Source organism: Anastrepha ludens, chromosome 6, assembly GCF_028408465.1.
Source record: "Anastrepha ludens isolate Willacy chromosome 6, idAnaLude1.1, whole genome shotgun sequence".
Classification (NCBI taxonomy): Eukaryota; Metazoa; Arthropoda; class Insecta; order Diptera; family Tephritidae; genus Anastrepha; species Anastrepha ludens.
In genome coordinates this window covers 92,044,909-92,070,437 of record NC_071502.1, presented here as the reverse complement: position 1 = coordinate 92,070,437, position 25,529 = coordinate 92,044,909, and the positions used below count along the sequence as shown (strand labels likewise).

The following is a 25,529-nucleotide window of genomic DNA, read 5'->3' as shown; positions in this document are numbered from 1 at the left end:
TTTAAAAACACCAAAAATTGACAATTCCCTTATCGTAGCAATTGAAGAGCGTTTGAGGCGCCGGTCAAGCAAAGCGGCGCAAGTATTAAAATAATTCATGTACGCGGCGCTGTTGGCATAAAATTTCTACTGCCTGCTGACCAAATTGCTGACAAAATGAAAGTAGCTTCGCACACGCATCCCCTGCCAGTTTGAATCAATACAATTTTCTTTGCCGTAGCCTCAGCTATTTTTACAAACCTTTACTAATACTCTCATACATATTTTAGCCATAACTTTTGTGTGATTTTTTGTTTGTTTTTGTGTTGCAAGTAATTCACAAATATATTTCATAATACACAAGTAAGGTTTAGAATTTCTTATATTTGTATGTAGGGAAATCAAGTAAAATATTTGATTAAATTTGTTGAAAGCATAATTTGTATTGAATTGGTATACGCCTTGAATTGAGCGGCAGCTACTACGGTACAGCATAGCACAGCCTGATCAGCCTGCCAATCTCATACAATTAATTTATGTTTGTTTGTTTATGTTTTCTTCTATTTTTGATTTTATTAATCACAAACTTCACTGCTATAGAATGTTCCTTGCGCGCAGCATACATTTCAAACAAAGTGCAGGTAATTTTCAATAAAATGATACTATAAATGATAAAGTTTTAAATGTTATCCTAAGGTGGCTTTTTTTGTTGTTTTGTTTGCTTATTTGCCTCCATTGCTTAAAATCCTAAACGAAATATGTTTGAATGGCGCTGCTTTTCATACAGCGCGCACACTTCCATGTGCCCCAAGCCACCATATCTTATTTTTCCCCTCCTCTTCAACGCGCTCCTCTACTATTTTTAACTAAATAATTAAACAGCGCACGTTACGCTTCTGTGAACCACCTCAATTTTTGAACATTTCATTATAATCGATGAATGTGCTCGTCGTCGTCGTCGTCGTCGTCGGGCTATTACTTAAAATCCAATACGTCTGTCGGCATTAGCATTACAACTCATTCTCTCATGTGCGAATTAGTTATTTATATATTATATTATATTATTTATTATTATTATTATTATTATTATTTTGTTTTATGTTTTTTTTTTAATAATTTTAATGAGCCGATGTGTGACATTTATTAGCCGGTGTTTTAGCTGCTTGGGCTGCTGGATTGATAACGGTTGTAGCTTCTGCTGCCTCATCATCTTCTTCAACTACTGTTACTGTTGCTGTTGTTGGCTGTGGCTCATCATCATCGTCGTCATCGATTATTTCGGTTATGGTCAAGGTCTGCGGCTGATGTGGCTGCTGATGCTGTTTGGTATGTTTAGAGCGATAATTGCGGCGCGCGGCCGAAGCATTATATGGATGGGGATGTACGCTGTAAAAATTCGAATAAAATTTATAAAAATTAGCAACGGCAAGTGACAAAGAATTTCAAGCTTAAAAGCTAAAACCAAAAAAAAACTAATGTTTAAAGTTAATAACAAAAATTAAATTGAAGAAAATAAAAGAAACAAAATTAAAATTAACACACAAATAGGAGAGGATGCAAGCAAACAACAGATGGCATACACATATGAATTATCTGTGAACTTTTAACAAAATAACTGTGTAAATAAATGTATTTTAAACTGCAATTAGTGGCGCCGACCGTAACCGTAGCAATCAGCTGTTCTGATCAAACAAATGGGCAGCACTGTTAAGGGGTTGGGGTTAGTCAGAATTTTCAAAAAATTGGATTTTTGTTTGCATTTTCAAATATCTTAAAGATATTGTGTGAAAATTTTAAGTGAATCCGGCAAATACATTTCGAGTTATTCAACAATTAACAAAGGGCGCTCCGGAGCGTTCGAGAGCAAAACTTTAAAAGCGTCTTTCTCAAAACTATGTTTTTTGAACTGGTGATCACTGTAACTTAAAAACCGCTTGGTAGGTTTCAATAAAATTTATACTGCTTTTGAAAAACACGAAAAACTCGTACCTGATCGAAGGATTTTTTTTCAAAATTTCGATTTCTTTTACAATTAATTGTCGGTTTTTTTCTCGAAAATCTCAAAAATATTTCCTGAGGCCGCCATATTGTTAATTTTGAAAAAAAAACAAGCTTCGATCAGGCACAAGATTATCTATTAATAAAACTAATTTCTCTTGTCCGATTCATTTTAGATGCATCTCCAAGGACTTGAGATGAAAACGGAAAAACGAGCTCCACACAAACAGCGACAACTTTTTTTTTTTTTAATTTTGTTTAAGTCAAGTCGAAACATGATGTACCTTCTGCTCAAATATGAACGAGACGTTATCAATAAAACGGTCCGCGGATGACATATGGCAAAAATAATTTTTTTGTTTTTTGGTAGGACTGTTATAAGCTTACATGGCAAATTTCAGCGTGATATGTCACATAGTTTGTTTTCTGTGCTACTGTAAACAAGTCAAGCTCGAGTGTGTTCTTCGAATTCTCTTTTATGACTTCAATTGTCTCAAAATGTTTTCCACGGAGCGGCAACTTGAGCTTGGGAAACAGGAAAAAGTCACATGGAGCCATATCAGGCGAACACGGTGCTTGCGGAACGATATTAACATTATTTTTGTTCAAATAATCGCGAACAAGATGTGATGTGTGAGCTGGTGCATTATCGTGATGCAAGAACCATGACTTATTGTCCCACAATTCCTTCCTTTTAAGACGAATGTTCTCGCGCAAACGCTTTAAAACGTCTAAATAATATTCAGCGTTAACCGATCGGCCTTGCGGAAGGAACTCCGAGTGCACCACACCTTCGTAATCGAAAAAAACAGTCAGCGTAACCTTAATTTTTGAGCGACTTTGGCGTGGTTTTTTGGGTTGAGAGGGCCGTACCTCTTTGAACGATTTGTACCACTGGAAAACACGTGCACGCGATAAAGCAGTCCCCATAGGTTGTCTGTAACATTTTTAAGGCGTCTGAAGCCGAAATTTTGTTGGAATAACAAAATTTCAAACAAATTCTTTGTTCAACTTCAATTTCCATCGTTAAATTCGAAAAACACACTCGAGCTTGTCTTGTTTACAGTAACACAGAAAACAAACTATGTGACATATCACGCTGAAATTTGCCATGTAAGCTTATAACAGTCCTACCAAATAACAAAAAAAATTATTTTTGCCATATGTCATCCGCGGACCGTTTTATTCATAACGTCTCGTTCATATTTGAGCAGAAGGTACTTTACATTTCTTTTGATATTTGCGATAAAAATTTAAAATATTGGAAATGAAGGGCGAAAAATTAGCTGACTTAGTGAAAAATTTCCGCATTTTTACGACCAAATGCAAATGTTCCCATGAACTATACTTCATTATCAGCTGTTTATGGTTACGGCGCGACTTAATCGACAAATACTGCAATGTTTATGGTTACGGCTATGGCTTTATGGTTATGGCACCACTAAAATTGCTGCGTTAAAGATGAAGAAATACGCAACGTTTCTAGGAAAATATATATTTTTTTAATAATATTTTAATGCAATTTTCATTATCATGAATTCCAAGTAATAGTAACCAACTCTACTAGATGATGCACATCTTCGTCAAATCGGCCGAATTTTCATTTTGAGCAAGGCACATTGAACAGGTAGTTGTTGTTGTTGCTGTAGCGGCATAAACATTTGCCTTACATGAACGGGGAACGGTGCTAGAGTGACAAGTACTTGGCCGGACATAAATGCGGGTCATTGCGGTAATGTACAACCGACTGTCGTGGCAATGATTGAACTGGTAGTAGAGCAGTTGATTTAAGTTTTCCTATTTATTTGCCATCTAAATCGTTAAATTTTATTTAAATTACGCTAAACTGTCAGTTTTCGTTTATAGATTTGGCCTCCTGAGGACCAAGAGGAGAAACAAAATTCATTGCTCTTGTTGTTTTTGTTCTACTGCCAACTAAGCACCAGTTTACACGATGAGTTTTCACCCTGAGTAGAAAGTCATGCGAGTCGAGTTTGATGGCAAAAAATGTAGAGAAGTCAATGGGGTAGGCATGCACGCACGGTCAACTAAATAGAGGTGATTTTTTTGGCATTTCGCTTTGATGGCATTCACAATTTCGTATTTTTGTTCAAGTGCACTTTGGACGCGCGCATAACGAACGAATGAACAAAGAAAATTGCTCGCTTTAACGTCAAAAACACGCAAGGAAAGCCCCGCAAATAAAAAGTCACCGTGTAAATGCACGAAGATTTTCGCAGATTTCGTTGAAAAAGAATGTCACCCATGGTGGAAAGTCTTCGTGGAAATAGGCTCTAACTGTTTAATGTACCTTAATTTTGAGTCTCTCACTTTCTCTAGAACTCAATGAAAAATAGAAATGGGCAATTAATTCAAATAAAACAAGAAATGTGTAAAAGAACACAAACATTTAACTAACATTTTTTTAATGTATTTTATGGAGCAAACAATTAGAATTCGCATGGAATAGAAAATGCCGATTCGTTGAAGAAGTACCGCACTGTATAAAGAGTAAGTAGGGCCGGCCTTATAGGGTTAGCAGTTCAAATATTTCGTTATAACCAGGCACGCGATTCAATACAGCGCCAAGTCGATTTCAGTTGTTTTGTAAAAAGTCCATAGATTTGCAAATTGAAGGGAAATTTGTAAATGAGGGGCGTGCAATCAATTCGAGGTGGCAAGCAAGCAGGCAGGCAGGCAAGCAAATGGCATATGGTTAAATTCATGAGTTTCAGGCGATTCGAATTTTGACTGATTAGGATATATTATATTATATTTTTTTTTCTCGCCCTTAGTGACTAGTGCACCAATAAACAATGCAAATATTTTAGTAATACAAAAAAATTGTGATGGGGGTGAGGGGATGTATGAGAATATGCAAAATTTAACTGAAAATTACTCCTTAAAAAATGTATTAAAGATAAACAAAAATAAAACAAATGTATGTAAATCTATTCGCTAGCTTGACTACTTTGGTTAATGTCATAGATCATCTCTGTAGGTTTTTCTCTGGCCTCCTTGAAATTTTGACACAATATTTAGAAAGCTGTATGCTCTAGAAGGAAGTAAAAAACCAGAATTTGATATTTTAAAAATAAATCTATAAAATTCATTTGAAGTCGCCTTTCTTTATAGTTCCCCTAACTAGACTACTTCGGTTAAAGTCACATATCTCCGTAAGTTTCTCTCTGATTTCTTTGAAATTTCGCCCCAATATTCAGGAAGTATTATGCTTTAAAAACATGCAAAAACCAGAATTAGATGTTCTAAAAATAGATCCACAAAAACCGTTTAAAATTTATTTTGCGTTAAGTTTCCCTAACTTGACTACTTCGGCTAAAGCCACATATCTCCGTAAGATTATCTCCGATTTCTCTGAAATTTTGACACACTCTTAGGTAGGTAGGTAGGTTGGATGGTTGTTGTAACGACACACTTAGACCTTTCGCAGGTCCATTGTGACACCACTACAGCTTATCCATACCCTACGTGTTCCTTTGTCAAACCATCCGGTAGCTTTAATAAACGAGCAGAACTTCGTTAGTTTTAGATGCGCTATGTCCGCTACATCGGTTAAAATGGCGTATCAAGAGTGTGCAGCCTCCTCATAGCTAAGCTTTCACACTCACATAAAAGGTGTCTGACTGTTTCCTCTTCTTCTGTATTAAGACAGCTTCTACAGAAATCGAAGTACGAGAGTCCTAACGTTTACCATTAAACAATGACCAGTTAATACTCCTATCATATTTCTTATAGCTTCTCTGTTAAATCTTAACAAGCTTTTCGACCGACTGCTGCTCCATTTCGGCCATGTCTGTCTGCTTAGTTCGCATGTTGTGAGGTTTTGAAAAGTTGTATTAACGTTTTTGATGGTTTCTCTATCTATAAGTAATTTATAAGTGACTATAAGCAGGGGTATCAGCGTCTTATCCGGTTGTAGATCGAGCGTTGTACCTGTGGCTAGACACCCAAATAAGGTGCACTTTGTAGTACTTGGATACGTCATTTAGAAGTTTAAAATATTCTAAGACTGTTTTTGACGAGTGTGTTTTAGATCCTAGCGCTTTTATTGCCGCTTGACTGTCCGAGTATATGAAGACTTCATTTGTGGATAATACTCTCATTTTTTTTTACCGTAAGTCCCTCTTTTATGGCGATGACTTCCGCCTGAAATACACTGCTATGATCAGGTAGGCGAAATGATTGGCTAACTCCTAGTTTATCGGAGTAAACCCCTCCACCTACTTTGTTGTCTAGTTTTGAGTCATCTGTATAGATGTTTATATCATTTTTCTTAACAATAGGCCCGTTATCCCATTCCTCATTGGAAGGAAATACTGTGACGAAGGATTTACACTCTCTTATTCTATGCTTTTGAATGTCTTTGACTGCTATTTCGTTATTACATCTTAATTTTAACTACAATATTTTATTAATCGATTGACACGCCATTGATGATTAGCTGCTTTTAACCCCCTAGAAGCATTTTCTAGCTTCGGTCTATATTGTGAAGTACCTATATACAGACTATCAAGTCGCTCACTAAGAACGCTTAAAGTGGGCTTAAGCTTCAAGATTCCTCCAACTTCGCTTTATTCTCTACAATTGGCTAAGAAAAGACGGAAACTTATAACCATACCCAATACAAACAATATTAGAAATTTGACCGCGGCACCACCTATCGCATCCTAGCAATGAATCTTCAATGGGTTAAGTCCTTCAAATATTACACCACGGCTAACACACGATCAAAAAATTTATTGCGCATGCGTAGAAGTTTTATGATAGTATTTATTAAAGTTAAATTTTAGTTCATTTTATAAACCTTTGTGAAGACCGTAAAGCCAGCAAAATCATTGCAAGTGTAAAAGGATAATCAAATTTCTCCAACGCGACCATTAGAAATTTTGTGAATTCAAAATATGGCGTATATTTACGTGTACGTATGCATGTAGATCATATACCACTTGCGTAAATACAAATTACTAATTTTAATCAGACAAATGAGAGCGACGACGTGCAAAAATCCTACCACCGAGCAGCCAATACCACCCACCACCAGTATCACATTTTTTTTTAGCGACTACAGGCTACGGGTAATATATGAAGACAACCAAAATACACATCTAACTAAAGGTATGAACACAACAATTTCTCCAAGGGCCATGAATTATTTCAATGCCATTATAGTAGTTACGCTTTGATCAGCTAACCATCTGTCTGATTTCCGTAATCCCGCCAATTCAACTCCGTTGCGAACGTGGATTTCTACACAAATTACCATTTATTAATATATATTTCAACGTTCTGTGCACTAGCGATTCATTTTCACACACTTTTTGTGATTTTATTGAACGCATTATTGCAGCGGCAAGTATTTACAGTATTAAGCAGCAAAATAAGCACAGCAAAGTCTTGTTGGTGAGACACATCATCGATGGACGATGAAAACAAAAAGCAACAATTAATATGGAATTTTTGTAGATCTCTTTGTAAAATGCGACGACAAACGTATACACAGCATTCACATGGAAATTTATGTACAGTGACGGGACTTTTTTGAACAAACAAAATTTTATAAAGCGGCCGGTTGTAGTAAAACTGAGTTCTTACACGTAAAACTGCAAGGTGAAAGCAGAAGGACGTTGACTGTTAAATATTTGTAGAGTTGTACTGACAAAAGGCAGTCAAGATGTCAGTAGTGTGAAGAAGGCTTGGCGGCAGTAGAAGAATGCGTTGACTAGGGGCGAAAGAATTTCAAAAAAATCCACATTTTTAACACATATTTACTATTATTATTTGTTATATTTAGTTTGTAGCGTATCGATGTTGTTGTTTTAGCAGCATAAACATTCACCATGCAACGACGCCGTAGTTCCGGTAACGTAGAACTGACTGCCGCGGAGAGTGCATCGACCTTTAGTAGTGGTTTCCAACAAGTTTTTTTGTGTAAAAGCTGAAAACACTTTCCAACCATGTTTCTGCAATGCTGCTGAAGTTTGACAGTGGTTGATGGAATATACAACCGAGCCGAGCCGTTAAAATAGATTCAACTATCGAAGAGCCACCATATTTTTTTTAAACAGCTAAGCACCCCACAAGAAACTTTACTGAGTGCCGCTTGAGTAATAATTCTATTCTTGACGGTGTATGAATCCGAATTGTTCTATCAATCCGTCGATTTGTTGTTGTAACAATATATAACATTCCCCATACGTTTTTAGTGAATCCTGTTGAAGTGGCAGTCTTTGACCGAATAAAAGCCAGGTCGTTCCAATAACGTAGCTGTGACTGTCGAGAGATCAGCAGCAATCCATTCCATTCCCTTAGTTTGTTTCCGTTTTTGTCGTCTCTCACTGCACAAATAAATCAAAATTGCATTCAAGTGAAACGTCTGTTATTTGAAGGTTTATTTACTACCGCGTTTCTTATTATGTTGGTTGCGCTTTGTGATTTCAAATCAGTTTTGTTGACGCGCGCTGCATTTCAAAGCATGCCAATATTGTTGTTGTTGCTGTAACAGTTCACTATTGTTTTATACAGCCCATGTATTTACTATATTTCAATCGATTCTTAGCTTACTTGATTCTTTTACTATTTTTTTGCTTTAGCTTATTATTTTTTGTTTATTCGTTAAAAACTCGTTTTTTTTATTGTTCGTTCGTTTCGATAATTCGCATTTTTTTTGTTTGTTTTTGTTTTTAATATCTAAGTATTTACATTTTTCCCATCTGTATTGTTTTTGTTATTATTTCCGTCTGCTTCACTTCTAATTTCCATAAGTTTCTTAAATTACTGCGTTATATTTGCTTACTCTGATATTTTATCGATGCTCGCGAATCACTGCAATTGTTTTGGTTTTGGTTTTGGTTTTTGTGTTGTTGCGGTTGCTTATATTTTATTTGTGCGATAAAAACGTGGATTGTACAAACGCCAATCTCTGTTGGGTGGAAAAGTTATTTTAAGTTTAAATTTTTTGTGCCTTTATTAAGATTCAAGAAGCGAGAAAAAAGTAGTTAAGTTGTTGATAAGATGCCGTGAGAAGAGGAGAGAAAAGATTGGATTATTGGGTGTTGAAAAAGGGAGCGAGGTTTTGCCAATGATTATTAGTATTTTTTTTTGAAATTCGATGAAAAATTAAATTGAATATTTATTATTAGTATTAAAAAATTATGTTTTGATGCAGGTTTAAGATGAATTAAATGAAGAAAAAAATAAATTTAAAAAAATTGCAGAAATTTGTACTTCGAAATTTAAAATTGGAAACAAATTTGAAAATTTTTCAAACATTTTATGGCGCTTTTGCCATTTTAAAAGTTGGGAATTTTTCCATTTTTGGCCGGTTTTAAGTCTTTTTGTATTTGAAATGAATCGGTTCCCCATGAAATGTGTAGTCTTAAAATGACAAAAAAAAAAACTAAAAAAAAATGTCAGGAATTTTTTTGTTAATATTTTTATGGCGCTTTTAAGTTATTAGTCGTGCCGAACAATAAGAATGATTAATGAATGTTTGAAAAGTTTTCATGGGAAATTAAATTTAGTTTTAGAGAAGTATTAGTTTTAGCATATTTTTTTTTGGAAAAATTTTAGAAATGAAGTTTAACTTATGAAGGGCGAAATTGACGGTTATTTCAGTAATAAAAGTTACTAAGCATTATTAAAATTATCTTATAATAAAATATCTTCTAAATATTAAATTTAAAAATAACAAAAAATGTGTTAAGGGCAAACGAAGGGGAGTGTTTTATTCCCCGGAGATACCGTTGCTGCGACAGCAGCTGGTGCAAAATTAAAAAAAAAAAAAATAAAAAATTAAAAAATACAATTTTCTTTTTACGCCCTAGTATTCACAATAATACCAGCGTGGCATATTGCAAAATTTTACCCTTTTAAATTGATTTTTTTTATATTTTTTATAAAAGCATAGCGCCTACAATAACAAAAATTATTCAATTAAGTTTTAAACTTTTTAATAAAAATTTTAGAAAAATTACGAATATGCATTATTTTCAATTTTATATATTTATTCAATAATAATAAATTAATTAATTAAAAAAAATTTGTAGACTTGGCTTAAAAATCGGGTTTTGGGCGGTCTTGTGCAATGTAAAAATCAACAAGCAATCGTTATATGTAAAACAGCATACACAAAATTTTTCGACAAATTCAGACCAAAAAGTTAGATAAAAAATTTTAGAAGTTTTTGAATTTTTCGTTGTAGTCTGAGCTAAAAAAATAAATGATAATCAATATAATAGATGATAAAAAATAATAATACATAATAAAATATAATAATAAAAATAATAAAATATAATAATAAACATAATATAAATAATAAAAAATAATTAATAAAAAATAAATTAAAAAAAATTATAAAAAATAATAAGTAATAAAAAAATTAAATAAAAATTAATATTTAACAAAAAATAAATAAATAAAAATAATTAATAAAAATATTTAAAAACTTTAATAAAAAATAATAAATTTAAATAAAAAATTAGTAATAAAAAACTAAATAAAAGTAATAATCGATAAAAAAACTTATTAGTAATAAAACAATAAAAAACTTAATGAAAAAATAATAATAAAAAAATAAAAAAAAGTCATAAACAAAAAATTTAAAAATCTAATAAAAAATAATAAGTAATAAAAATTAACTAAAAAAATAATAAGTAATACAAAATGTAACGAAAAAATTAAATACAAATAAGTAATAAAAAAGTTTAAAAAGTCCAAAAAAAGTAATAGGTAATAAAAAAATAAAAACAAACATTTAAATAATAACTAATAAAAAAATTAAATAAAAATTATAAGCAATAAGTGAAAAAACAATAAAAGCACTTAAATAAAACAAAATGAGTAAAATTTTTTTTTTTTCATTTTAAAAAATAAAAGTAGTAATAATAAAATTATAAAAAAACAATAAAATATAAAAAAATAATAAAATTATAAAAATAATAAGTAATAAAAAATAATACGTAACAAAAAAATTATAATAAATAAAAAGTAATGAGTAAACAAAAAAAAAAATATTAAATAAAAAGTAATAAGTATATAAAACTAAAAAATTTTAATAGAAAATAATAAGATATACAAAAAATTAAATACAAAGTATTAAGTAATAAAAAAATTCTAATTATTAAAATCATAATGCAATATGCCGGCCTGCTTTTATTATGAACACAGGTGTACGTAAAAACGACTTTCGCGATTTTTTTTAATGTATTTTTAAATACTTTTAGAATCAGTTAAATTTAAATCACAGTAAATTTGGCACAACTAAGAAAAAATTATATAAATAGGAGTATATAAAATTTAATTCAAATTCGTAGCAAAACATATGAAAAAAAGACTGAAAAAATTGCTAAATCTGCACTAAATAATACTGTAAATGAGAGATAATTGTTTCCTAACTGTCACAGAATGTTGTTACCAACTAAAATTACAAAAAAAAATAATAATAAACGCAGAACATCGAAATGTAGCAACTGTAATGCCGCAGATTCTCTGAAAGGACGCAGGAAATCGTAGCAACAATAATTAAATGAAAAAAATTGCGACGTAGAAATTCTGCATTTCAAGAAATTACGAAATTAATAAACAAACGCGTAGTGTAGAGTCTTTAGTGCTTAACAGTGGCTTTGGACACTTTTGCAATTTCATATTCAATCGAATGCGAGGGATGGAAATGTTGCTTTGTTCCAATTTTCGCAAATTAATTTGCGGTTTTTTCGCTATATCTTTTTATATTTTTCTTTCTTTTGACTGATGTTCTCTGTTTGTTCTTAAATATTGTGACACAAACCTTGTCGTTACCGATGCGCTGCTGTGGCTGTGATTGGTCGGCGTGGTGGCGAGTGGCGACGATGGTGGCGTACGCAATGGACGACGAGCTGTAATGCCACGATGTTGATAACCGGCGGCGGCTGGGGAACGACGCGTTGCATTCGACGTCAAGTAGCTGTTGTTATTGCTGTTGGTGTTCCTCTTGCTCGTTGCAGTGGTAGCATTTCCTTCGGTGGTTATGCTGTGATTCGTTGTAGTGGTATTTTTATTAGAGTTAGACTTGGCGTTCGACAAATCAACAGACGACGACGAATTGGACAACGGAGAAGAAGAGCTGTGTTTGGAACGAAGTGTGAAAGGCGAAGAAAATTGAAGTGAAAATACAATTTTTTTACGAACATATTTTATTTATGGTTGGTGGTGGTGGTGGTGTTATTCTTTTTTTTTTTTATTTGTTTCTAAGTTTTTAATGAAGATTTTTTTCAATGCTTACAATTCTTTTTCTGAAAACGAATAGAATGAGCGCGAATATAAGGAACGATGTCGATGATGCTATGACCTACATCTTGTTTATAATTTAGTAGAAATGTTATTTTAGTAAAAATTGTGTTTAATTATATGTATGTACGTATTAAATGTGCTCTACTTTAATGTAGTCAACGCTATTTAAGCGCATTATAATTAGTTGTAATGAACCTATATAACTGATATAATCAGTTGCAAATGGATCAAAGCGAAAGTTGCCTACTTTGCGTAATCGATGTTAGAGAAATTGATTTTTGAAGGCATAACATACCATATTTCTTTAATTATAACTTTTAAACACTTGCAAGTTATAGTTTTATTTTGTTTTCGTTGCTTTTTGCTTTAAAACGCGCTACTTTCACAAATTTCCACATTTTGAAAAGTACTGAGGAACTTTTCGAAAATGTGCTTCATAAAATAAGTATGTTTCAATTCGTTTTTTTTTTTTTTCAAAAATCTACATCGCGAAATTTTGTAAATAGTTGGCGCCTAAAAATAGGCAATATTATGAGCGGGGGATCAATATGCCATTGCCATGAAAATATACCCTTAGCTTCACATTGTATCTTTTAGGCGCGAAAATTTATTTTTCTAGCTATACTGGAATACAGACCGAACGCTAGAGCTTAAGGGGACAGATACCTGTAAAATTCCGAAATATGTTTTTTTTCATAAAATGTTAATATCATATAATCCTTTAAGAATATGTCAAAAAAATTTTAGAACGTAAATTGAAGTATTTCTTATATTATAGATCGTCAACCGTGACGACTCTATTCTTTGCATTCGAGCGCTGGGAGAGGTATAGTTACGCCTTCAAACTTTAGACGCGTTTTTCTCAAAACTATATTTTTCGAATTTGCGTATACGATAACTCGAAAAGTTATTGACCGATCTCCCTGACATTTTGCACGCATCTTTTTTATGATACTACTTTCTATGTATTTCAACTTTTCGAAAAAATAGTAGGAAAACTCGCCTCAAAATTCATTTTTTTAAGCATTTTATTCCGCGATTTTTTTCTCCCCATTTATTGTTAATTCATAAAGAAATTATGACATTAATAAACAAAAAAAGTTTTGGTTTTTTGTATTCAGGTCACTGACGCCGATGCTACAATGCCCGCCGATTCAGAAGCCCCGCTGCGACTTCCTGGAAGAATTGAGTGTACATCCCCCATTTTAAATGATTAAAATAAAAAACAAAATTTAATATTATTTTAATGTATAAATAAACTATATGCCAATTGTGAAAAAAATATATTGACTTCTTCATTTTAAATAATTTTAATGAAAATCAGAGAAAATATGGGCGTTTGTAGGTATCTGCCCCCTTAAAAACTGCATTAAAAACGGCATTTACTTTTTCGTACTAATAAAAAAAAAAACACAATCAAAAAATATCGAATGTACACTTTTGGGGTAATAAAAATGGCAAATATATTTTATAAATGAAATATAAAGGCCGCTTCCATTTGCCACTTCTCTGCTTGACTAACTTGACGAAACATTTGCGTATAAAAGCAACAACAAAGCTATCGAACAAGATTTGCCGCTAGCGAGTACTATTATAGGCCCTTTCTATTCGCCATTTCCCCGCTCGCTATCTCTCTGCTCGACTAACTTGACGAAACATTTGCGTGTGAAAGCAACAACAAAGTTATCGATGGCCTCTTCTATTCGCCACTTCCATGCTCGCTATCTCTCTGCTTGACTAACTTGACGAAACATTTGCGTGTAAAAGCAACAAAAAAGTTATCGAGCAAGTGGCGCCGCTAGGGAGTACTATTATAGGCCCTTTCTATTCGCCATTTCCCCGCTCGCTATCTCTCTGCTCGACTAACTTGACGAAACATTTGCGTGTGAAAGCAACAACAAAGTTATTGAGCAAGTTTCGCCGCTAGCGAGTGTGGCTATACCTCATTCAACTGGTTTAACTCATTATCTTACAAAAAAATTTAATTTAAGGCAGCTCTATTCTAGCGCTGCCAAGCTACTTATTCATACCAGTTGCTTCATCTATTCGCCACTCGCTAACGTTGGCGAAAAGAAGAGACCTTAAGAATAATTCCTATAGAATCAAATTATATACGTTTTTTTATTTGCAAATTTCTATGCCTAGAAAACCTGTCAGTAAATATTTCAAGGATGACGTTCTGTCTGCTAGAAGCTGGTTTAAAAAACATTTAATTAACTCTTCTGTTTTGATCTTTCTTCAATTGACAGTGGACTAAGCAAGTAAGGCGAAAACAATGAGCATTCTCTATACATAAAGAAAACATTTACTCCAAACACACAAGAAATATTACAGAAAGAAATTAAGTTGAGAGGTGATGCTTCAAAAAGTTAACAAATGCTAAGAAATACAAATCAAATAGGAAATAAAAATTCCAACTACCAACACAATAAACGAGACAAATAAGTATAAGTAAAAAAATTCTAAAAAAAAAAATTTATGCTATTTAATTTACAAAATGGCCTACCTCATTTTTGCTTTTAGGACGAATTTGTGGGTGTCGAAAAATTGCTTTACGGGACGCATTTAATTTAGGCCTTTTTTGTTGTTAGTATTAATAAGTACGTTATGTATGTGAAGTGGAGTGGGAAGGTGTTGTGAAATTGAAAAAAACTCGTAGGCTTTCATTTTTTCAAGTTGCAACTGCTTTTATTAATAATATTTCTTCCTTTTCTTTGTTAATATTCTGTATGTAGTTAAGGTATGCTGGCCACTATTGTATATTTAGTTACGCTTAATATGCATTTTTTTTTTCAATATTTCATTTTTGGTTTTGATAAATTTTCTGATTATTGCTTGCAGTTAATTACGAATTCGTTTGTTTCTTTATTCTGTTTCGAGGTTTGGGAATGATAGCAGTAGTATAAGTTGTATAAGTGATATATAGATATATACATATACATTTTAGTGGTATGTAGTAGCAGTAGTAGTAGTAGTTATATGCTAGTCGAAGTTAAATTCAATCCTCAATCAATTGTTTCATTGTTTCTATATACTTGTTTCTTATTTTTTATCATATCTGCAAGTAGATATAAAGTAACAATTGTTTTTTGAATAAACCAGTGAATTTTTTTTAGTGATTTACTATTTGTACGAAAAGCGTAAATAGTTATTATACATAAACGCAAAAATAACATAAAAAATAATTTCGAAAATGCAACAGTGGACAAAAAAAAAAACAAGACGATAAAACGCAAAAAAGTAGAAAAGAGAAATTTCGGTATATCTATAATTAGGGCCGATTCAGATGTAGAAAGAAAGAAAATAATACACATTGCATTAGGGAAGGACGGGAATTACAAGGAAGATTTTTTTCTATATATTTACGCGCATGTTAAAGTAATTTTAATAAAACAGTACGACGAGCTAACTTTGCTTCGATGGACACCGTTTTTAAAACCTTCAGCTGGGCACCCGAATCTGGTGGCCTTTTTTGTGCTGTTCGAGTAACTTTTTTAAAAAGTTATAGCCATAAAGCGAGGGAGAATTAAATTTTAGGAAGTTACTTGGAAACTCTAGTGTTTAGCTATAATAGACATATCGCACCCTAAATACAAAAGGGTCACAACTCAAAATGTTCCTTCTGCTCAAATATGAACGAGACGTTAACAATAAAACGGTCCACGGATGACATATGGCAAAAATAAATTTTTCGTTTTTTGGTACGACTGTTATAAGCTTACATGGCAAATTTCAGCGTGATATGTCACATAGTTTGTTTTCTGTGCTACTGTAAACAAGTCAAGCTCGAGTGTGGAAAATTTTGAGTTGTGACCCTTTTGTATTTAGGGTGCGATATGTTAAATTCACGTCCAAAGTCGGAAAATTCTCGCCAGTTTCGGGTGCCCAACGGTGAGTTAGGGTTAAACTTGCTATTAAAATTAGTCATAATTCCATAATTTTAGACAGCATAAAAAATATGCCTAACGGCAGCATTAAAGCATTGGTAAACCAATCACATTTATAATTTATAATCCTAACCTGTTTAGAACGGTTTTTTTTTTTTTCAATAACACCATTTCATATTGCATAAATAATTAGATATCTATTTTATCCGCATACATATACAAGTAAGATATAAAATCATATCACACATCTAACTTAAAACAGCATAAAAACTGAAAAAATTATATTTCACTAAATTTTGCTTAATTAGTTGTGTAAGCTCATACCCGCAAGCAATTTACCCGAATGTTGATAATTAGACTGTCTCAGAGTATATACACGTCATACACACACACCAATTAAAAATCAAAATGTAAAGTAAATCTAAAATAAACTCCAACATAAAGAAAGCAGCTTACGCAAACTTACCTATTCTGTTGTGGTGGTGCGGGCAATGCTGGCAAATGTCTGCGATGTTGTCCACCACTGCCATGATGCCTGCTATAATGACGCGGACGTGCATCATCATCGTCAGCCGATTCAATTGTGATCATCTCTTGTGGACGCGCACCACGTACACCGCCCATGCGCGCGCGATTGGTGAATTCACGATCGAAATCCTCTGCTTCGTCTTCCTCCAAATTTATAAACTCTTGACGTTCCTCCAATTGACCGGAACGCAAGTCTTGTTCTTTCTCAATAATATGCGAACGTTCGCCAATGTGATGTCCAATAGCCATTTTCTTCATGCCTTGCCTTGAGTCTTCCACTGTTTTACGCGTCTCACGTATACCGCCTGGCCCAGTTTTTGTACTGCTTGTGGCCTGATAGATTTGTGGGCGTCCATCTGGGCCAGAGGACATAGTGATAACTGAGCTAGAGCAATAAGAGGAGCCATGTGGTTGGCCGATATCTACAAATGAAATATTTATATTTTTAATTTGTTATTAACGAAAAAAAAATTCAAATTCAAGGACGCGAATGTGTTGTTCGGCGGCGGCAACTTACCTGAGTTGAGTAGTCGATTTATATTTGCCATTGGGGGAAAACCCATAAAACCACCCATTGGATTACCGACATGTGGATTGCCGCGTTCCATGAGCGCATTCTGTTGGAAGCCTGAATCGAACGGTGTCAGCATATTGAATGGATCGGGCATGAGTGAATTCATTAGACGATTCATCGAACGCATTTGCATATTCATTGCATTCATATGATTGCTGAAATGTGAAAATTTTATTAGTAAATGATTGAGCAAAACAAGGTATTCTAGGTGGGTATTTAAGGAATAAAACTAATTTAAATGTAGCATACGGTTGTGACCGTCGACGTGCGCCTGCAGGCATTATCACGAACAAAATTTTTTACTTCCAAAAATTATATGTAGATAACAAAACGCCCAAAAACAAAATTAATTCTGCCAAAAACATGACTTTTCTGATTTTTGAAGTACCCAGCTAACTGAGTTGATGGTAAATTTTCTTCAAAGTTCAAAATCAAGGCGCATTTATTGAAGGTGGTGGCACTAATTCGCTTTGTTTTATTCTGTGCTGACAGCTACATGGACGCAGCCAAAGAAGAAAAAAACAAATCAGCTGATTTACCAACACCACCTTTAATAGATTCGCTTTGATCAGAATGGGTTTTAGAATAAGAAATGCATGTTAAGGGAGGGGTCTAGGGTTTGACTTTCAAAAAATCGAGTTTTTGGAAATAGCTTTTTCTTATAGTAAATCATCTCAAAAATATTGTCCCAAAATTTCAGCTCAATCGGAGCAAAACTTTTGGAGTTATAGACCTTTTTGTCCCCACTCCTCTGCGACAGCTGCGAGCGTTTGGAGCGGAGCGTTACGTTTTTCTCGAAACCACTTTTTCAAAGTCCGTGACTATTAGAACTTCAACAATATTTAACCGATCCTTTTCAAATTTGGTATACAACTTCTATATATAAAATACCTCCCCCCCACTGAGAGATTTTTCACTTTTTTGTTTTACATTAAGGGCGGTTTACACTTATACAGCGAAAAAATCAGTGAAAATCGCACTTTTTGCTTCAAAAACGCGCTGGCAAAAAAAAAATCGGAGCCAGTGGGGGGGAGGTTTTGGTGATAATTTAACCAAATAATTCTGTTTTTTTTATTTCAGGTGATTCTACAACTAGATACGATAGTCACCGCAAATCACCTTTTGGAAAAGGCGTTTTCGGAAAAGTTACCTCACCGGCTTATTTCCCGATATTTTCTTACAAAAATTTAGTACAATATTGTTGAAATGATGCTTTATAATGTACAAAAAGTTTAAATACATTTTCACTATTCATATCTCTAAAGCAAAGTCTCAAAAATTCATTAAAAAAAATGCTCAAACCCTAGACCCCTCCCTTAAGGTGGAAGTTTGCGTTTACAGTAAATGGCAAGCATTCAAAGTTTAATTTCATATAATTTTTTTCATATTGTTTTCTAAGTTTCAATCATTTTTATTTTTATATAGTACGCATTCTAAATTTTATTCGGTGAAAATCTATTTTAACCATTCCATTTCGTCAAATTTCGCGCACACCCTAATATTAAAACAATAAAAAAAAAGATTATATAAGAAATGCGAATAGGCTTGCAAATTGCGATGATGTCACTGAACCTTTGAGCTGCTCAAATGCTTTTATTTGTTTTCTTGCCGTTTTTGCTGGTGATGATGTCCAAAAACTTCCGCTAAGTTTGAAAAAAAAATCAATGCTGATCCTTGCAAACGATTTTACAAGACTAAAGTTTTCATACATTAACACAAACATATTGCATAGGGTTAAAAATAATAAATTTTATAATTTTTTAGCATGTAAAATCTATTACTAATAGTCTGTTTGAAGCTATTGCTGCAGCAACCGAAATATGTAAAAAAATGTAAGGATTCCAGCTGTAAGCTGTTTGATATGTCATCGCCATCAAATACCCCGCAGTTTTTGTTATGTATCGGGAATTTTTGCAGCTGTATGAGAACAATCGATATGTTGTTGTTGTTGTTGATGTTGAAGCATCATAAATATTCCCCACTCTTATACAAGGAGTGCTACTGAAGTGACAGTCCTTGGCGGAATATAAATTCAGGTCCATGGTGAAAAGATTTGTTTGATTTGTACTATCTAGCATACCGCTATTCGGCTCTGAACGAATTTGACAGATATGCCGACGTCATACGTTCTGTATTTCACTACGCTAAAGTTAAATTTTGCGAAACACAAAACGAATGACGTAGAATCCAAAGTTACCCTCAAAAATTTTTTTTGACCATACCTAACGAACAAACCTGGTATACTGTTATACCAGTATGGTATAAAACCTACTCATCTAACACCCCTCTCCCTCTGGACCCAACCCGTCGAAACAGCATGTTTCCTGGGCCTACCTTTAGATGAGCCAGACGAACCCCACTGACGGGGCTTTTGTTACTGTTAAAACAACAACAAGCAAACCTGGTATCTATCATCATTGAATCCGGGTCTTTCCCGCTCCCTAGACCCGACTGTCGTGGGAATGGAACATCGATATCGGAAAATCGAAATAAATAAAATGAAAAAAATATGATGGTACTAGAACTAGAATATAAAATTAAGTTACAATTTTTGAAACACATTAATGCCTATTTCATTGTTGAATGCCTGATTTATTGTTGCATTATATTTGTTCCACATGAAAACAGAAAAATGTGCTACTATTTTTTCACTCTCCTCACTCATTGTACCTTCCTCACTCGGAAAATCGATATCGATAACTACGATTTAACAGCTGATAGTCCAGGAGCCAGGGGTCATTTTGATCTCATCATTTCATGCCGACTGATTTTAATATTGAAGGTAGACGCCATCCAATGGATGACGAAACCAACCGTCAGCTGGTCCAGTAGCGGTGGGTACGTGCGTGGGGTGCTGCGAAACGGGTCGAAAATAAAATTTTAACTCATAATTACCGGCTGAAATTTTTTTTGTGTATTGCTGACATTTAGTAATATAGAATAAAAAAATAGTCAGCTGCGCGGTAGAGGGGGAAAAATACGTCAGCTGTACAGGCAAACTTGTAAAATAAATTAAAAAGTAAAACTACTTTATACCAATTGAAATTTTTTTACATAATTTTGGACACATATGAAAATATAATAATGATGGTCAGCTGCGTTTATAGCGGTGGGAAGACCGTCAGCCGAAGCATTGAAAATTCCGCCCGCTGCGAAGATGTATGAACGCAATGATACATTCTTGCTCTTGGCACGTTTCGTACCCTCTCACAATCACACCCACCGTGGGTGCGCCAGCTGACGTTCACTTTCGTTATTCATGGCAGCTAAATTACAAGTATGTATAGTCAAGAATTTAACGGTATAAAAACGCAGTCCAAAATCGACTGGCTCCCGGACTATGAGAATGGCAAACTGTTGACATTTCTGTTCATTATGGTTTTACAAGTCATCATGAATCGTTTAAGGCCAGAACAACGCTTACAAATTGTGTGAAATTTTCTTTGAAAAAATAAATCTGTTCGCGAAGTTCATAGAGCGAAGTGTTGAAAAAGATACCGTCGGTCTTTATTCCTCGTCGTTCTCAATTTGTTGCCCTTAGTCCTACGACGATATGGAATATTTTACGTAGGGTCTTGGCTTACTTGCCTATAAAATACAGCTCGTGCAAGAATTGAAAATAATAGAAGTCAAATGACCACCTTTAGAGTCGCATTTTTTCAGATTGGGCTCATTTAAAATTTTTATTCAGATTCATTGGAAGTAGTAGACAAAAGGCGGACTGTTCAAATGTGCTATGTAACTCGTAGGTGCGGCTAACATTTGTTGGAAAAATAAATGCCATGAAATTATCTACCAGATAATAATCTAAAATTGTATCCAACAATATTTCTATTGTGTATTATTATTTTGAATTCTCAAGCTCGATTTTTTTTCTAACATACATATTTGTTGGCATAGAAAGTAAATAAAAAATCGAAAAGCCAAACCTATAAAAAAGATAAGGTTTTTAAGAAAACAAACTTTCAGTAGACAGTGTCGTATAGGAATTGATTAAATTGTGTGTAGGTATATCAAAATTTAATTTTTTTTTAATTTTCCTCTAACCTTGGAAGTGCCCAAATACAAATTAAAATACTAATAACGGTAAAAGGTAAAGATATGTATGTATGTTAATTTAGAGAAGAGTTTCATACCAAAATTTTTCAAAGCTTAAACAAAATTTAGCTTTATAATTTCAGGCTGAGGTAAAGATGAAATGTTCAAAGCAGGGTTGTTGGTTAGTTTGGAGGCACACCAACAAGAATTGTTTGGAAAAAATAAGTTCTTTGCCCAAGCCACTCATTTGAAGACACTTATTGACATATCTAATAGACATGTTACAATGGGTCAGTTGCGTCCGTTCCGGCAACGAATTTGACCGAGAGCAAAAAAGATTACATGTATTTGATTCGAAGGCGTCATGGCAGAATGCACAGAATTTGGCAACTTTCTACTTTTGCCGTACAACAAGTCCGGCGAAATTGACAACTGTTTAAAGAAGAACAAGTTTGTATCGCGCAAATTTTTATCGATGGTGTTTTTTTATTATATCTAATTAAATACATAAAATAAACGGAATTTAAATGGATTGAGTCAATTCAAGTGCACCCTTATTTCTTCGATAAAAGCTTAAAGAATAGAGAACACGCAAGGCTTAACCAAGTTGTCCCGCAAAATGAATGTCCGCCCAGATCTCGAAGTTACGGTCACACCCACCGTCTACGACTACCATAAATTCTATTAAAACCCTCTTTCGCTTCAATAAGCATTAATTTTATAAAATATTTCACAATCAACAAAAACCGGTTTATACAACACGAAATATGGTACATATTTGCTTTCACGAAAAGAACATCTACTGTTTTTTTTTTAAATGCGGCAATTATTTCGTTGTGGCACCACTGTACGTTTTGCACGTCACGTCAGTCAAATACGTCGCCCCAACGGACACAAAGGACCCCTTTTGACAGTCCTATCACTCCATGTACGGCACGTATGTGGCGCCTTCGACTCAAGTACATATATCTATTTTGCTCTCAGCGAATTCGTTGCCACAACGGTGGCACTAGACCAACATCAATGTTTTGTACGTTGGATTGTCACGACAAAGTACCTATTAGCAAAGTAGAAAACAAAGAATGAATTCCTTTTTAATTCTTTCTGTACTGGCAGCCACTGCGAAAGAAAAATACAAATCAGCTGATTTACCGAGACCACTTTTAATATATTCATCTTGGTTCCGGCAATTTTTATTAAATCCAAACAATCAACAAAAAGAAATGGAAATGTTATTTCGACGAAGATTTGATATAAGTGAAAAAACTGGTCAAATGTGTTTTGTGCGTAAAAGTAATGAAAGGCAGAATGGGTACTTTTTTCCAAGAACCGAAATTTGTAGAAACGCGTTTGGTGTGGAGCAGAACTTGTTGTATGGAAATCACAGTAAAAAGAGAGAATATGTGCGGATCAATATAAGCCTTCAGATATTATAGTTCGGTAAGGAGGGAGTTTTTGCTGTTCCATATCCTCCACTGTTGCAAATTACAAGCTTCAAACTTTTTGCTCATCGCTCAGGAATCTTTATTCAACTAATTCGCCTTGGAAATAAGCATTTTGATATTTGAGCCCAAAGAACAAAAACAAAATACATGCAGCTTTTTGCTTTTGTACAATTGCTAACACCTTAAACTGGTCTTGGAACCTACTGTGACAGGCCTATAAAGCAAGCAACGCCAAACTATCAAAATGTTGAAGTTCTGTAGATTAAACCCGTTCATATCCCGAACTGACCCAGACATAGTCATCAAATATTTTGTTTATGAACGTATGTATATGGATGAAACTAACTACACTCCTTCAATTAATTCTTAATGACTTTCTCTCTGACTCTTCAACTCAATCGGATCAGTACAGATCTAAGGCCTATCATAAGATGGCACAACGAGAATACCTAATGAAAAAGTGATGTGGCAGGAAATATATAGCTTTCATAGTCCAAAGAATGGAAAATATGTAGTAGGTATATTATATTGCCTATAATGACATAATTCGTTTCTTAGGCTCAAACATTTTTTACCAGCTTTTGTTTAGAAAAACCTTTTTAAGGACAAACGAAATAAGTTACTTTTCAATTCTGGAAAATTTTCATTTCGTGTTAAGTAAACACTTTAGCCAAAAAATCTTGAACTAAAATATGTAGAGAGGATTAACCGTGCATATTTATACTATACTTTATACTGAAAATCACTAAAATTACTTGCGATACAATCGATTTTATACAAATGAGTGTAATAAAGGTTGCTACAGCCATTATTTTTGTATTAAGCCAATATTACACGATATTATAGGCGATCAACAATTAAGTGCAATTTTCCCCCGTCTTCTAGCAAATTGAGCCATTAACCCTAATAGCTCAACATGTACGCTAAATCAATTAGGACACTATGAATAAACAAATATGCTTTACATCATAAACAACAGTTAGAAATAATATCTACACTTGCCGACAGTCAAAAAAAAAAATTACCAGTGAGAAATTAATTAATACAAGTGTCAGTAAAGTTTAAAAAGTATGTTTGGAAAAATCGAAAGTTCCAGAGAGGGTGGGAATGGTGGGCCTATGAGGAAATGCAAGGCAATTTCATCAACAGCGGCAGGAATATAAAAATTATCGATTTCTATGATGCGCGGTTGTCGTTGCGGCGGCGCTATAGCTGACGTCGTCATTGACGTACAAATATATTGACACATTTATACATACATAAATATTTTGTACATAACCGTAGTTAAGTGATGGAGAAATTGGCCACCGCAAGCAGTAGCTATCAAACATCTCACATTTCTTTAGGGCAAGAGTGTGTATTTAATCTATACCAAACAATAAGCTGGACAATCAGGCATATAATACATTTGAAGAGGTCTGATGTTAATTATTCTGGAAATATCAAAAGGTTATTTTTCTCCATCAATCAGCCACCTAGAAGAAATTTATGATACACACATCAATCGTGCGCAATCAACATTTTCAGCTATTTTTCTTCACTTAGATTTTATTCTGATGACAGCTGTAGTGGCAAACAAAATCGAAATTTTCATTTCCTACATACACCTGGATTTTATTTTCTTAATTTTTCTCACTCCCCTCACCGCGTAACATCTTTTTAAGACATAACATTCACATTCACATATACTGGTACACATGTTATGGTGGTGAACACAAATTTTTTCAACGATATCGGCAACGGAGCACCCAATACCGAACATCAAGCACCAAGCGCAAAGTAGACACAGCAACACAACCACAAACTTACCCCATAAAAAGGTCATCATCGAAATCTCCCATCAATGAGCCGAATAGCGACATTTTGTAGTGATTTTCTTTTTTCAAATGTTTTCTTCAACAACTTTTCTCAATTATTTTGCTATTTATGAGCAATTAAATGTGTTGAAAATTAATTAAAACACGAGCTTAAGCACTTGGATGTAAAATGTAAAACGCGTCTTCGTATTCGTCTTAACCTTTCAATGCTTCGTTCAAAATTCTACAAATTTCTTTAGCTTTGTATTGAAAACGAGCATCAAATGTGTGTTTGTGTGTGCCTTGCAGTGTTGCATGGAATGTCGCTTCATACTACAATTTTCTTACCATATTTAGATGCTTGTTGAATATATAAATAAATATACAAAATTACTCTCATATGTTAATTTTGTGTACGTGTTTTTTAAATTATATTTTATTAAACAACTGTTATGCCGCCAGCCAGATGTAAAATTTACAAAATATGTTTGTAAATCACCTTCTAAAATCCAAAACAAAAAATGGGTCTATTACAATTAACAACAGCAACCCTGAGAGTGTTGAGGTTCGTGTAAAGGTTCGTCCGTCATTAGTGCGAAAGAGATAGCTTTGAATTTCCAAATTTCAATACGTAATGCAATTAGTGCTGCCAACTTTTTAGCTAAAGCTCATAATATGGGATTTTCACACAAAATAAGGCACGTGGGATTTGAGACTCATAATATGATTTATTCATTATTTCTTTTAATATAGCTGAAAAAAGTTTATTTGTCAATTATAAATTTTCTGCCTTTTGGAAATTCTTATCTGGTTAAACAGCTAAAAATAAAAATAAATTATCCTTTCGATTTTATTGCAACTTTGCTACACTCAGACTGGGATATTTAAGCTTGGAAATTGGCAACACTGATGCAATCAGGTTGGCTCCCATAATGTTAAGAAAATTCGAGAAGGTGTAGGGGACTAAAACCCCCACATATGCTTTTTATTTTATTAA

General features: G+C 33.7%; 1 protein-coding gene and 1 long non-coding RNA gene across 5 annotated transcripts; both read right to left on the bottom strand.

The window, feature by feature from the left end:
• Positions 1-205: 205 nt before the first annotated feature.
• LOC128868602 (myeloid leukemia factor) lies at positions 206-24,788 on the bottom strand. Of its 4 annotated transcripts, XR_008455137.1 has the most exons (6): positions 24,546-24,788; positions 17,197-17,408; positions 16,618-17,101; positions 11,783-12,097; positions 8,398-8,917; positions 7,820-8,333 (listed from the first exon to the last, which is right to left on the bottom strand). XR_008455137.1 is itself a non-coding variant. In XM_054110881.1 (5 exons), exons 1-5 carry the CDS (start codon positions 24,596-24,598, stop codon positions 1,098-1,100), a joined length of 1,332 nt encoding a protein of 443 aa, XP_053966856.1. In that variant the 5' UTR covers positions 24,599-24,788; the 3' UTR covers positions 206-1,097. The 4 variants fall into 4 exon arrangements, 3 of the variants coding, with proteins under 3 accessions (XP_053966856.1, XP_053966857.1, XP_053966858.1); XM_054110881.1 differs by lacking the exons at positions 7,820-8,333; positions 8,398-8,917 and adding an exon at positions 206-1,365; XM_054110882.1 differs by lacking the exons at positions 7,820-8,333; positions 8,398-8,917; positions 24,546-24,788 and adding exons at positions 206-1,365; positions 17,503-17,549.
• LOC128868604 (uncharacterized) lies at positions 22,744-24,539 on the bottom strand. Its single transcript, XR_008455138.1, has 2 exons — positions 24,236-24,539; positions 22,744-24,169 (listed from the first exon to the last, which is right to left on the bottom strand). It is a non-coding gene; the product is annotated as an uncharacterized LOC128868604 (long non-coding RNA).
• Positions 24,789-25,529: the final 741 nt, after the last annotated feature.

Coding starts and splice junctions, on each gene's coding strand:
- LOC128868602 (XM_054110881.1), bottom strand. CDS start 24,598: ATGTCGCTATTCGGCTCATTGATGGGAGATTTCGATGATGACCTTTTT. Junction 17,102..17,196: donor AAATCGACTACTCAACTCAG/GTAAGTTGCCGC, acceptor TTTCATTTGTAG/ATATCGGCCAACCACATGGC. Junction 12,098..16,617: donor GCACCACCACAACAGAATAG/GTAAGTTTGCGT, acceptor TTCCAAACACAG/CTCTTCTTCTCCGTTGTCCA.